Raw genomic sequence first — 14,639 nt, 5'->3', positions numbered from 1 at the left:
CAGGTATATTTTTGGGGCATCGCCTGTACATTTATATTAGTTAATGCACAAACAAATGGCGTAGTGGTAGGATAAAAAGAATGTGCGATATCTAAGTACTTTCTTTCAAGTAGAGTTATTAATAAAAACTAATCGATCTCCCATATACCTTTTTCTTTATAGAATCTACTAGTCCAGTATAGACCAGTTTTCCTTAATTGATATCCGGTGTTGGCAATATCTACATCATTGTTATCTTATGAATCAAAACGATCGTAAAAAAGATAAGACTGTGTATATATATTCGATATATCAAATTGACAATGTAATTCCACTCTAGGTATTTTAAGAACACACTCTAGTACTAGCGTTGCGCAAATTGAATAATGGCGCATACCTTTGATTCTTTAATGGAAATTTTTCGGAATAAGCCATGGAAGAATATGACAAAGAAGAAACAAGGTACACCGGTAGATACACCGATCGATTCACCGTCCTCATCAAGTAGAAGTTCAAGAAGCAACAGTGAACAAGATGAAGATATAAATTCATACCATTGTAAGTTTAGCTTTCCCACACGACAAATCCTCTCTAACCCACGCCTAGTACTTTTGGTTTTGAGTACTGATTGGTTTCCGTCTCTTAGGCTCAATTTATATTGCGGCGGAACGGAATGGAAGCAAATTTTTGTAACGATATTGTACATTGCATAATGCACTTTATGGTCAATAATGTAACGTACAAACTAGATGCGAGCTAAAACCTTGCGTGGAATGCGAGAGCATTCTCGAGTATGCGCGAGAATTCCGCGGAACATTTTGGCTTCGCTTCCAATCCGTTCCGCCGCAATATAAATTGAGCCTAACGAAACAAAACCCGATCCCATTCCACTTGACTTCTATATACGACCTCGATTAAGATAAGTAACCTTGCTTATAACCATCATTTCCTACAATATAAGTAAATATAATAAATCTACACAACTGCATTTGCACCTCGCACCCAACACAACAGTCGTGTACTGGTACCAACTCTGGCGACCGTTCTGACATTCGCGTGTATTCAGGTCTAAATTCGAAAAATGTATTTTTGAGTACCCATACAAATAGTCCATTGACAATGTTTCATTGTTTAAGGTGTAATTTTTATTATGGATTTTTGTTCAGTTGTATCGTACTTGATATAACTCATAAAAAGTCGCCTTAGCTTTGGTCCGACAATGATTATTTTTGCGAACTTATTTTTCCCAAGTTAAATTTTTAATTATTTATTTTAGAAACTACAACCACGTAAAATATAATAGAATATTATATGTTTTATCTGGTATGTGATATCAGATATGATACACATGGTAGCAACGAAAAATTGCCTTTACAACTTCAAAGTTATGCCATGTTGATTAATGTTATTTTTTGACGTTAAATTGTATCATAAACATTTATCTAATCCAAAACGTACCACCTGCTTTAAAAGAAAACATATAATAAATGAGTAGTTAATGAAATAATTGTTAATCTGATCACTGATAAAAGTAGCAGTAGAGCTCCTTGCTTGTGAAAGAGTTCAAAGTAATGTGAGCATTACTGCGTTCCGGTTTTGCAAGGGTAAGGGTGCTGACAGGCACATGGGACTTGTCAACTTACGTCTGAGGGAGACAGGCGCTATAGCAGTGCCCCTCAGATCTTTGCTATTTAAAGCTCTGAGCGGCACTACATCTGTTCGTCCCGTCACTTAGTATAATAAAAAACTTCGTAGCGGAATACTCAAATTGGCGTTATTTTAGATATGATGAAACATTGCAGCTGGCAGGAACGTTTTATTATTATCATGTATTGTAGGAAAACTACGTCGGCAATGAAAGGGAATTACAGTTTTCACGTGGTATTTACGTCATCTCGAAGCGATTTTAACGTCGTAAAAGCTAGTTCTATAACGTTACGCGTTAATATTTTGACTAAATTAATTCATAGAGACAATTTTGTTTCAGCTAATAGCAACAACGGCAACACATTCTACATAAAAGACTGCACTGGAATAACCATCGGAAACAAATATACCTATTATACTGGGCCCGTCAAATATAATCAGAACCAGTATTCCTCTAATGCTAATACCAAGCAGCTAGACGATTTGCTTGAAGAAGATCAACCGGAAATGGTCGAGAAAGATAATGACATAGTTTCATTAATGGAATGCACTTCTAAGGTAAATAACCTTAAAAATTGGTACTTTATATTATTTATTGTATAAAATATACCTACAAGACCATTACTACTACTTACTGTACCTGTCCTGTGTGGTAATTGACTGCAAACCAAAAAGGAATGCAATAATGCAAAATTTCATGTCCACAACATCAATGTATCTTTTGTACCCATCGCCATCACTTTGTACCGTTCTGGCAATTTCATTTGGTTGAGTCTTACTTATTTCATAGTAATTGTTTTTTTTTATAATAACATCAAATGACTGGACGAACAAGTGGTGCCTGATGATAAGCTAGACGCCTGTCCATAACAGGTGCAGTGCCACTCAGAGCTATAAATCGCAAAGATCTGAGGGGCACCACAGCTGCGCCTCATCACCCTGAAACATAAGTTGACAAGTACCATGTGCCTGTAATTTCACCAGCACCCTTGCCCTTCAAAACTGGAAAATTGTTTTGGACGGACGTCGGGCGGAGAACAAAAGTAGACAGGTACGGAATACTCATACAGAACTTCAAATTCACCGAAATGTTACTATAAATAATATTGTTACTGCAGCCTACCCGCAAGTATCTATTGCATACAGCGGCGTATACTGGTAGGACATGGAGGAGGACTTTCGTCAATATAGGCATAGACGAGCAAATCATCGAAAACTATCTTTACGAGAATCCAAGGGAACCTATACGAGAGGTAGGTTGGCACTTCACCCGAACCCAAAATCATATAAGCACTTTTCAGCTTAGTAAGTAAATGAAATATATGTTTTTATTAAAATTAAAAATTAAATATATATTTTGTTCATATTTATTGGGTATTATATTTCATGTGACGCAGTTCAAGACACTAATGTCGTGTGAATATGATATTACGAATACTAATGAAAATAATCCTTGATAATTGAATATTGAACAAATGATTGAATACAATTTTTTTACAGAATTTGCATTCCGCTATTTTCAAATCAACCCAATTTTCATTGTTGTACCAAAGTAGAAGGTTAACAAAAAATATTTAAATCGCAATAGATTATGTTACCTGTACCAAAGAAAACTCGATTCGCCACGTAAATTGCAGGTTGCCAGATATTTTTATAGAGTTTTGAACTAAATATTTTCGAATTTCCGCAGATCCGCTACCAAATACTACTAGACTGGCTACGCAACTCAGAGAACGCCACATTAGGCTATTTATCGGCAAACTTATGGGAAAATGGGCACAGGCAATTGGTAAACGAACTCGCTAGTATGTACAGAGAAGAAAGACTTAACGAAGAACCAGAGCTCGAATTATGAATGGTCAATAAATATGTGTACTCATTGTGAAAATCTAGCAGCCAAGTTCTCGCGAACATCGGCTGAGTATGTTTAAAGTCTTACGTGAAACGTATCGGTCGTACTGCTTTTGATACGCCTTGTTTAATTAAACTTAAAGAAAATAGTACGATGATATAGATGCGAAGAGAACATTTAAAGAATAAATTTATGTCATAAATGTAAACTTTCCTAAAGTGATATTGATGATATTTACGGTATCGCTTATTCGCTCGCTTATTTGTACTGTGAAATCACTATCCTTTATAAGGCAATACTGGAATTGTACAACGAGCTAATACAAGATGTTATATGAAAGATGTATAGTGAAAGCAGTAATAGAAAACAGTATAGTAACAAAATTATTAGCTGAAAGTTCGGATAAGAGGAAAAGACTTAAAAATGTAGATATAGTTAATATGTACAGTTAGTTACAAATTTTCTACAAAGTTGAATGAGATGTCATGATTTCCTTCCATACAGTGAAAAATTGTGGAATAGACGTCATTTTATAGTTTTTTTTTATGATGTCAAGTAACGAGACCTTAGAGGATGGAAAAAAATAAAGGAAGGGACGAAGATGTAGCGAGTATGGCTTTACGCAACACGTGTACCCACAACAGTTGCAGTGCCATTCACAACTTTAAGTATCGAAGGCCCGAGGCGCGCTGCTACTACGCCGTCGTTCCACCAGCTTCTTACCCTTAGAAATCAAAACGCAGTAGTGCTCATATTTCTGCTTGGCGGCATAAATTGTTTGTCAGCATTACTTCCCGAACTCGAACTCTTTCAAAGGGAGCTTTATTGTTACTAATATAAAAAACAACGGAATTTTGTACCAACGTTGTGTTTGTTAGTAGTGATTTATTGGAGTGTAGAAAAGTATTGTTTGTTATGTGAATGTGGTCATGAATAATCTTTCTATAAATCAGATTATTTATAGTATTAAGTGAAACTAGTGTATTTTTTATACACTAGAATTAATTATTTATTTCATTGTTACAAATAAAGTGTGAAAAGATTTTTTATTAAAATTTTTATATTTTCTTTATTTTCCTCACGGATCACAGTTGTGTAAATAAAATACATAAATGAACATTAAATTTCACGAAACGTAGAACAATTTAAATACTAATTAAAGACATTAATTGCAAGACACGCTCAAAATAATAAACAAGTTAGCCGACATAGAAAAGAGTGATAACAGAGAAAACGTCTTTAAAACATTGGAAGGTTATCTTACGCCAGTTGTAACCCGACTATCTCTAAGTGAAGTTCAAAATGCCTGTGCCGAGCCGAGATGGTCTCAAAATTACTCATTTAATAGTGAAGGATGTGCGATTTCCTACGTCACTTGGAGGTCACGGCTCTGATGCTTTGGTAACGGTTTTTTTTTAGTTACACACGCTTATCTTACAATATGCAGTCATCAATATAAGTTAAATAGGTAAATAATTTAGTAATGTTCAGATACAAACTTCACTGGAGAACTAGAGTTATGGACGTAGCTCGTAGAATGGCAAAGATGAAAGCGACATAGGTGTGTGCCCACTGTAGATCTAACAGACGAAAGAGGCCTGAAAGATTTGTTTTATGACATACGGCATTTTGCTTCGGGGTCATGCCGCCGATATTAGTAGAATCTTTGTCCTGCAGAAACGTGCAATTAGAGCAATTTACAATCGGGGCCCCTGAGTGTCTTTGAGAGATAAGTTTAAAGAGATTAACATTGTGACACTGACGTCACATTACATTTATGAAAATGTTATTTATATTAAGATATGTTTTTTAATGAAAAATAGTTACAGATATAAAACGTTAACACGAGGAATAAAAAAAAAGCTGTTCTTGTCAGTCGTCTTCACAAAGTCTCAAATTCATTTAAACGGCATTGTATAACATTCCGATTGCTATTCGAAATTTGCATTTACAATGTTTGAAACTATAATCAAACAAAAACTTTATACTAAATGTTATTTATTATCAGCTTCTGCGTATTTGGATGACTAAAATTCATGGTAGTGGCCCGTTTAGCTCTTGCAGATAGTCTGAATCTAAGTTGTTTAAATTAAATATTGTAATGATAAACAAATTGCGTGGTTGAAAAACATTGTAAGTACTTCATTTTTGCACACAAAACGTACTTTCTCCCTCTTCTAAGGAAGCTATCTTGGTAGTCACTCAAATTATATAAAAATACAATTCTACAAGTCGTCACGAAGTGTAAGTTTAGAATTTAGAACTGTGACCTGAGATAATTGAGGCCAAATGTGTGTTAAATCTATAAGAAAAAATGTTGAATTGTAAATTTTGTGCGAGTAAACGTGTACATCTTTAAAAAAAGTAAAAAAGAAATAATGACTAATGAAAGAAAGAATGAATGACTCGCGTAGTTTACCCATAACACCATTAAACTAATTTTAGGGTTAGTACGATTATAAATAGTTATAGTAGTTAATAGTAGTTAATAGACCCAAGGGATATGATTTTCCCTGGGAAAACTAAACACCTTCAGAACAGGTTTAGAACGAAACGAACAAAAAAACCATACTTCATTATATGCTTTGAAGAGTATTCAAATGAAGTTTCAGATAAACACATTTAAGGAATGCGAAGCGTGTGACCACGGGAAGAAATAATTGCCCGTGGTGCACCCACGTGAACCAGTTAGGTTATATAAATAATAAAATATAAAATAAAATCTAAAATTTTATGTTTCGAGTTTCTATTGTTTCAAGCCGTGCGTAGTATACGTCACATTTGTTCATTTATATTGTTAGATTAGTTATTATTTAAAAATAAAATCAAACAACGATTGTACGGAGCATGTTTTAAAAAGAGCAATTGACCGCGATGACCCGACATTAATTTACTTATTTCAATTTTGTTACAAATGTAGCTTTAACAACTGTATTTCGTTATTCTAGAAGTGTTTCATAGAAATTCAAAAGATAAATAACGTATAAAAGAAATACGAGAGCCTACTCTTTCAGTCTCCTAGAAAAATTTGAATTGTTTCATAATATTGTTAGCACACGGATCCCGACTATTCCTGCGCCTACGTCAACATAATCACGGAAAATGGCAAGCAAGGCTTCGGGCTCACGTTCACGAGCGGGCGTGGGACTGAAGTGATCGTGTTCTGTGTACGGGCATTGAAGAAATTTGTCGTAGGACGGAATGTTGCTGACATCTTTGCTGACTTTTCTGGATATTGGCGCGCGATCACCAACGATTCACAAATGAGATGGGTGGGTAAACTTTTTAAATGACTATACTCCTGCAACTAGAAGCCACTATTGCTAAATTATGACGTATCTTTATATATCTTACTTTGCTTTTTACTTATTGCAACAGATTGGCCCAGAAAAAGGAGTAGCTCATCTAGCAGTGGCAGCCATTCTAAATTCGCTATGGGACTTGTGGGCCAGACTCGAGGATAAACCGGTTTGGAGGCTGCTAACCGATATGGAACCCGAGGTTACATATATTCAGATTTTAGTGCTGTAATGTCTTATATATATATAATTACACCCTGTATACAATGTATGTATATAATGTATACAATACATATTGTTATTAAGTGATATTCATAACTAAATCATAATTTAATTATGTTTTATATTTAAAAGTTTTACAATAAAAGACTTTATCCAGATAACATGTAAGAGATAAGAAACTGCCTTTGTAAATTATTGATAACTTCGAACGAGTTTGTCACTTTGTTTATATAATTTAACAGGAACTAGTATCAACAATAGACTTCCGTTATATAACTGATGTGATCACCAAAGAAGAGGCTATCGAACTTTTGAAGAAAATGAGAACCGGCAGAGATGAAAGGATTCAATATTTACTGAAACACGGGTACCCTGCGTACACTACTCAAGTTGGTACGATGACCTCGGCACTCATACCTTCAAATTAGAATTGTCCTTAGGAATAAACGAGAATATATGAAATGCCTGATGCGAATGAAAATACTATAGTGTAAGGATCATAACCGTACAAAGATTATTATTAACTTTCTGCCCTTCCCAATGGGAGGCAAGTATCTATGTAGGTGTATAAGGCAAACTGTAGTAAGTAATGTACTTATGCTTATTACACGAGGCTACACGCAACTCCAAATCAGGGATGCCGCAAATGTGGGTTATTACGACCTAGATGCGGACGCGGATGCGAATCCTAACTCGCAAAACTGCCTAAACTGCCTCCGTGGCCGAACGGTTACCATACCGGACTGCCACGCAGAGGTCCCCGGGTTCGATTCCCGGGCCGGGAGAAATATTTGTATGGCCTACATTTATTTCTCTCGTGAGTTTGGGTGTAATTTGTGGTTGTCAATGTGTGTATCCATGGCACCCGCGACACAGGGTTTCGCTAGTGCGGGGCTATGTTGAGTGTGTGCGTTATTATTATTATTATTATTATTATTAAAACATCCGCTCCCGCAAATACCTACTGCATCGATTGATCCGGATGTCTGATGCAGAATCAGATATTTAAAAACATGCGGATGATCTGCGGTTGCGGATGCGGACATCTGCTGTATTCCTACTCAAAATGTACACACGGAATCAAATTCCAATGACACTTATTTTTTTCGCAGGCTGGCTCGGTTACAGTGACGAACTTCTCAAAGAGCTATGTGAGAAGTATTTGAAGTTAGGTTTCACTCATTTCAAAGTTAAAGTAGGCCTTAGCATGGAAGATGATTACCGGCGGTGCAGTGCCGTGCGGAAGTACATTGGAGAAAAGAATTATTTGGTAAGACATTGAAAAATAACAGAGTTTATAATAGTGCATGTACCACCAAAATACCTACAAGGTATCTAAATTTTTAAGCGACCGTGATGAAACTGCGATGGCCCTGGACAAAATCATCCCTAGTTCTGACTGTTTAAAACAAGAACATTTTCCGTAATTATGCATCGTATAGCGCGACGCAAAATAAACGTAATTAAACTTTAGTAGTAGATAGGTAAGTAATTAAGAACATATTAATAACCTCTCATTTTACATCACATAGATGGTAGATGCAAATCAGGCGTGGAGCGTGAATGAAGCCATTGAGTGGATGAAAAAATTAGCCCCACTTAAACCCATGTGGATAGAGGAGCCCACGTCTCCAGATGACATCATTGGCCATGCTGTCATTTCCAAGGCTCTACAGTAAGAAAAAAGCTTACCTGTTTTGTAATTACGTAAGAACTTCAAATATCTTTCGATTCATCGAACAATTTCTTAGGAATTCCAATGTCATTGTACCCATATCTATGAGATAAATCTAAATCTCCAGGTATGCAAATGTAGTCAGGGCTGTGCAGTGCTTGAATTACTTGTAATTAAAATATGTAATAATACGAAATACTTCAATTGCAATTTAATTATTTTGTATTTTATTAGTAATATTGTTAATACACGTCATGAAAGTATATTTTGTATTTTAAATAAAAATGAGAAAATATTTTACGCAATTTAGGCATTGCACATGTTTTGTCCAGCCCTATAAATTTAATGTAGTTTAGAACGTTAACATTAGTAAACAATACCGATATAAGTATTAATGAATATTTTAATTTTTACAAAGATAGCATATATTTACATCACACACATCGCACTTACGGCTATATAGACGAATGATTTTATATTTCTAAACAAAAAAAAACGATTCATATATTTGAAAGTGTAGCGTCATTTCATGCTATGTGTTGTTTATCCTCGAGAATGATAATCAAGAGTTCCAGACGCTTAGGGCGCTTCACTTAATAAAGCTAAGCGTTGACATATGCTAAAAGCACGAGACCGATTACAATTATCATATTTTGTACCTAGTTAAAATCAGTCTTTCACACTAATCAAGCGTGCGGTGGCCTCACAAACGATTATCAAAATGTACTTTGCTTGAGCACAAAATATCGACTTCAAGTTGAATTGCGACTAGTGAAGTCAAGTTTACGTTAGCAATTTGTAAAAGTATACCGAATCATGGCAAGCGTCTACAGCCATGTTGACACTGCATCGTACACATAATATTAACGTGGCAGTAGAGCTCCTTATGAAAGAGTTCGTCCAGGAAAGTACTGCCACCTTACCTATTTCTGCCGCCAAGCAGTAATGTGAACATTACTGCATTCCGGTTTCGAAGGGCAAGGGTGCTGGTGAAATTACAAGCACATAGGACTTGTCAATTTATGTCTCAGGGTGTCGGGCGCAGTGGCCCTTAGATCTTTGCGATTTAAAGCTCTGAGTGGCACTATAACTGTTATGGGCAGGCTTGTTTGGTGGTATAGCTTGCCACCAGACACACAATTTGTTCGCCCCTTCACTTAGTATTATAAAAAAAAAGTATAATCATGTTAACTTCTTCTTATCGTATCGATGGTATACTTTATATTATTGTGGCCCAAAAATTATTGCTGCTACCCGCGTCACTGGAAGTAACCGCCAGACTGTGAAGTATGGGACATGTTTGTCATCGTAATGAATGGATTTACCAATCGGCCCGGCGTAACGTACACACCAAGGGAGCGCCAGACGTCACCTACATAGGTCATAAACAGTACGCCACTGTGATGAGGCTCCTTTCGTGCACCCCATTGTTAATGTTAACTAATCTATTTATAATACAATTTTGTTTCTTGTATTGTCATTGTAATTTTTAATACAATGATAACATTAATAATTTATCGGGTTCTTAGGTTTCGCGTTTATTACACATAGGAAATGAAACTATTTTTCCGGATTTAAATCGCGTATATTTGTTTTTTCACTGTTTCAACCGTGACCATGGTACCTGTAAAGGGCTCGTTCGTTTGTTTGAAAAAACAAATATACTCAATTTGAATCCGGAATAATAGTCTCATTTCCTACATTAATAATTTGTTCTTCGTTGTTCTAGGCCGTACGATATAGGAGTGGCTACAGGCGAGATGTGTGCTAATCGCGTCATGTTCAAGCAGTTCTTGCAAAGCGGCGGAATGCAATACTGCCAGATCGACTCAGCTCGAATCGGCGGCATTAACGAGATTCTATCGGTGTACCTCATGGCTTACAAACTTGGCGGTATGAGAAATAGGGGACTTCTACACGAATAGAGCACATCATAATTTGTATTGCCTAAAAAAGTGTTGAACTGAATAATTCCTATCAAATATCCTTCTTCTCATTTCGTTTTGGTTACCTAGGCCTTAAGGATTAAACAAGATAGGCTGAAGGCCAAAACATTGGCATAAACTGGGATTCAACCTATTTTATTTGCTTTTGGTCGTCCCCGAGTCATTAGATAGGTGACTAACGGTGGTATTGTTCTTCTGATTAATACAGTGAAAGTATGTCCACACGCGGGCGGCGTTGGCCTCTGCGAGATGGTGCAGCACCTGCAGTTCTGGGACTACGCGAGCCTCTCCGGTACCATGGAAGGTCGCCTTATAGAATATGTGGATCAGCAGCACGAACATTTCATTGATCCCTGTGACGTCGTTAATGCCAGATATATGGCGCCTAAGGTATCTTTTATTTATTTGTTACCATAAAAGATCAAAGTTATATCTCAAATTGATAACTTTCTGACCTTGACGAAAATTCAACCACCCAATTTCGAAATCACAACTAAAAGGGCATTGGCCGGTATAACCGATAGGGATCGTTTCAAAATCGTTTTCCCCTAATTGGTACATTGCGTTTTATAATTCTCCGTAAACTTCGGATATCATTACTTATTTTATCAATGACTACATTGAGGCCATGACTCGTCTGCTAGGTATTAGATATAATAAATAACAACAGATAGTAGATATCAATGTTATTGTTCGTTACGATTTAGTGAAGTAATAGTCGCGTCATGAGTCGCTGAAATAAACAATTTATTTTTTTTTATTAAAACAAACCGACACTATTCACGACTATCTGTGGTCATGTCACGGCCACTCATGGGTTTCAAGAAACGGTTCTGTCCGCCAAGAATAATGTAGGATAACGATGACAATATTATTATGTTTGTTCATTCGTTCGGTGAAACAAATTTAAAATGCTTTAATACAAGATATTCATATCTATAAACAAAGTGAAACGAATCGACTTTTCAGGAGGTTTAAAGATTCTATGAATTAAATTATTCGATAACTTTTTATATTCAACATATGAATTACAATTTAAAATTTCACATACATAATTTCGATGCCTTACTTTCTCAAACTCGTATCTTATAAAGAGTTATTCAGCAGATGAAAGTTTTGCAATTTTCTATTTATTTTAAATTTCTTATCGAGGATATTAATTTGGATGCATTACTTTAAGAATATGTAAAAGCCAGTGTGTGAATATGAAGAAAATGTGATGTTAAATCAGCCTGCAAAATTTGTTTATACAATCTATTTTTTGCATTTCTTTATGCTTTAAGATACGAGTTTGAGAAAGTAAGGCGACGATTTGTTTAGTGTAGTTCGTGTTATTTTTATGATTTTCATGTTATTGTATTTGAAGGTACCTTTACATATTTTAATAATGTGGGTAGCTGGTGGTGGTGCTCAAATACATCAGTCATTGTTAACACGTCTACGGTGTATCACTGAACAAGCCCTTTGTAAAAACTACATGGTGTCAGGTGTGGCAACGGCTCGAAATTTTGTGTTTAGTGAATTTTATTACCCGTTTATTGCGAAATGCCTAACGATTCAATTGGAAAAAATCAAAGTGGACAAAATATGTTCACGGCAGTGTTGGGCGTTAATCAATTAAATTTCAATCAATAATTCAATCAGATAAAAAAATCAATTCAATTGAATTTAATTGCAATTGATTTTAATAGCAATTGATTTCAATTGAATTGATTTTAATTGCAATTAAATTTGTAATTAAAATCAATTCCGGCCGGTTAGGGGCCCCGGTTGGGAACCCCGCTTGGGGCCCCGGTTGGGAACCCCGCTTGGAGTCCCGGTTGAGAACCCCGGCTGGGGTCCCCGGTTGGGGACTCGGTTGGGGGGCCTTGTTGGGGACCCCAACCGGGGCCCCCAAGCGGTGACCCCAACTGGGGCTCCCAAGCGGGGACCCCAACCGGGTCCCCCAAGCGGGGACCCCAACCGGGGCCCCCAAGCGGGGACCCCAACCGGGGCCCCCAACCGGGGCCCCCAACCGAGGAACCCAACCGGGGCCCCCAAGCGGGGACCCCAACCGGGCCCCCTAACCTGCCCCCAACAGGGACCCAACCGGCCCCCTAACCTGCCCCCAGCAGGCCCCCACAACCAACGCCCTAACTCACCCCCATATGCCTTATAAATTTATCATAATTGTCAGTTTTAATTGTTAATTGTTAATCAAAAACATTGAAAAGATTGAAAATTGATTAATTGTTAATTGTAGATATTTGTTTTATTAATTGTAGATTTTGAGAATTAATTGTAATTAATTGTTGTAGATATTAATTGCTGTTTCGCAATTGACAATTAATCAATAGTCAATATTTAATTGCCAGAACAATTAAATTTTGCCCAACACTGGTTCACGGCGACTTTATCATACGCGGCCATACAACCAGCTGTCATGCAGGAACATGGCAATATGGCGGTGAATTGTATGGAATGGAAAGGTGCCTTCGATTAGTTTTTGATCGCATCGGGCCGCGAAAACGCTCCTGCCAAGGAAAAGTGCGGTGTGTTTCCTCACGTGATACGAAAGTACGGCCGTGAGGTTTACGAAGAATTTGATTTTGAACACAAAGACATTACTTACGACTTCAACTTATCGAAAAATTGAAACAACGTTTTGACCCTAAAGTGAATGTAAATTTCGAGCACCGTATATTTTTCGACATATCAAAAAGGACGACTGTTTTGACAAATTTTTAAGTGGACTTAAAATTAAAAGCAAAGCTTTGAATTCGGATAATTACGTAATAGCTTCATTTTGAAGCAAATAATAAGAGGGCTTAAAGATTCATCAATGAGAGAGAAATTATTAGCAAGACCTAGTTTAGGGTTAAACGAAGCCGAGGCGTGTTGTCGAGCGGCAGAGCGAGCATGCTCGCAGGCAGTCATTGTTAACACGTCTACAATGTATTATTGAACAAGCCCTTTTTAAATACTACACATGTGATAAAAGCACTGCTGGCGAAAGATCACATGTGACTTTATAACGCCAAGGGTACTACTACTTATAAACGTGGAATCAGCGTGAGCTGGTTAGAAAAACTTTGTTCAAGCAATAAGAATGATTAAGGCGTTACGTCTTTCGATTTCGCTCGGGCCGCAGACCGCGCGCGCACTGAACGCTTGCTGCACGTGTGCTGCATGCGTGCAATCAAAGTTATTAGTACATGTGGCGTGCGCATAGCACGCGAACAGATCGCACTACGTAATGCACGTGCGCAGCTAGCGAGGCTTTCGCAAACAGCATTTGCGGCGCATTCGCCAGGTCTGTACGCACCCTAATATATATATATATATCACATATATATATAAACACACAATTTTAACGATCATATGAAACACCACCACGGGTAATTAATATTACAGGTGCGACTATCATTTTTGCATTCGAAAGTAGCAAATTTTTCCACGATTTTCAAGGTTATGAATCACAAAGAATTTAGCATTTATCGATCGAAAAATGTAATGCGTACTAAACGTTATTATATTCTTATCAAGTCTAGTCTTCTTTATCATTTCCAGACTACAATATAAAAATAAAACAAAATTGACTCAGATTTTTGATATGGGATCTTCAATACGTTCTTCCTCTTACTATTTTCTTCAACCATTTGACTTCCTCTTACTATTTTCTTCAACCATTTGACGTATTAAACATTACCTTGTTTTTAGCTCCCCGGATACAGCACGGAATTCCTGCCAGGTACGCTGGAGAAATTCGGCTATCCTAGAGGAAGCGAGTGGCAGAAGATGATCAAGGAAGGGCTTTTCAGAGAACCCGACGAAGCAGAACTAGCCAACCCATAATTGACGATTAAAGAAATAAACGAAACGGAAAGACAAAAGAAAACTAGTAATTACCAAATTAATTATTTATTTTAATTTATCCTATTACCATTATTTTAATTTATCACTTTTTTTTAATTGATATTGAATACAATTGAACAGTCTTTTTCTTAAAATTGTATTGATACAAATATTGCATAAATCTG

The 14,639-nt window shown here is 36.7% G+C and overlaps 2 protein-coding genes across 2 annotated transcripts; both read left to right on the top strand.

Moving 5' to 3' along the window:
* The first annotated feature begins 1,992 nt into the window (after nt 1-1,992).
* On the top strand, nt 1,993-4,386 carry LOC113230505. Its single transcript, XM_026464465.1, has 3 exons — nt 1,993-2,184; nt 2,745-2,879; nt 3,317-4,386. Exons 1-3 carry the CDS (start codon nt 2,134-2,136, stop codon nt 3,479-3,481), a joined length of 351 nt encoding a protein of 116 aa, XP_026320250.1. The 5' UTR covers nt 1,993-2,133; the 3' UTR covers nt 3,482-4,386.
* A 353-nt stretch (nt 4,387-4,739) lies between these two features.
* LOC113230355 (mitochondrial enolase superfamily member 1-like) lies at nt 4,740-14,544 on the top strand. Its single transcript, XM_026464251.1, has 9 exons — nt 4,740-4,879; nt 6,532-6,750; nt 6,857-6,979; nt 7,242-7,392; nt 8,112-8,269; nt 8,532-8,674; nt 10,404-10,567; nt 10,829-11,010; nt 14,320-14,544. Exons 1-9 carry the CDS (start codon nt 4,781-4,783, stop codon nt 14,452-14,454), a joined length of 1,374 nt encoding a protein of 457 aa, XP_026320036.1. The 5' UTR covers nt 4,740-4,780; the 3' UTR covers nt 14,455-14,544.
* The last annotated feature ends 95 nt before the right edge of the window (nt 14,545-14,639 follow it).

Source organism: Hyposmocoma kahamanoa, unplaced genomic scaffold (assembly GCF_003589595.1).
Source record: "Hyposmocoma kahamanoa isolate Upper Pololo Valley unplaced genomic scaffold, ASM358959v1 63, whole genome shotgun sequence".
In the NCBI taxonomy this organism is placed as follows: Eukaryota; Metazoa; Arthropoda; class Insecta; order Lepidoptera; family Cosmopterigidae; genus Hyposmocoma; species Hyposmocoma kahamanoa.
Note: the sequence above shows the minus strand (reverse complement) of the source record. Positions and strands in the feature narration are given on the sequence as shown.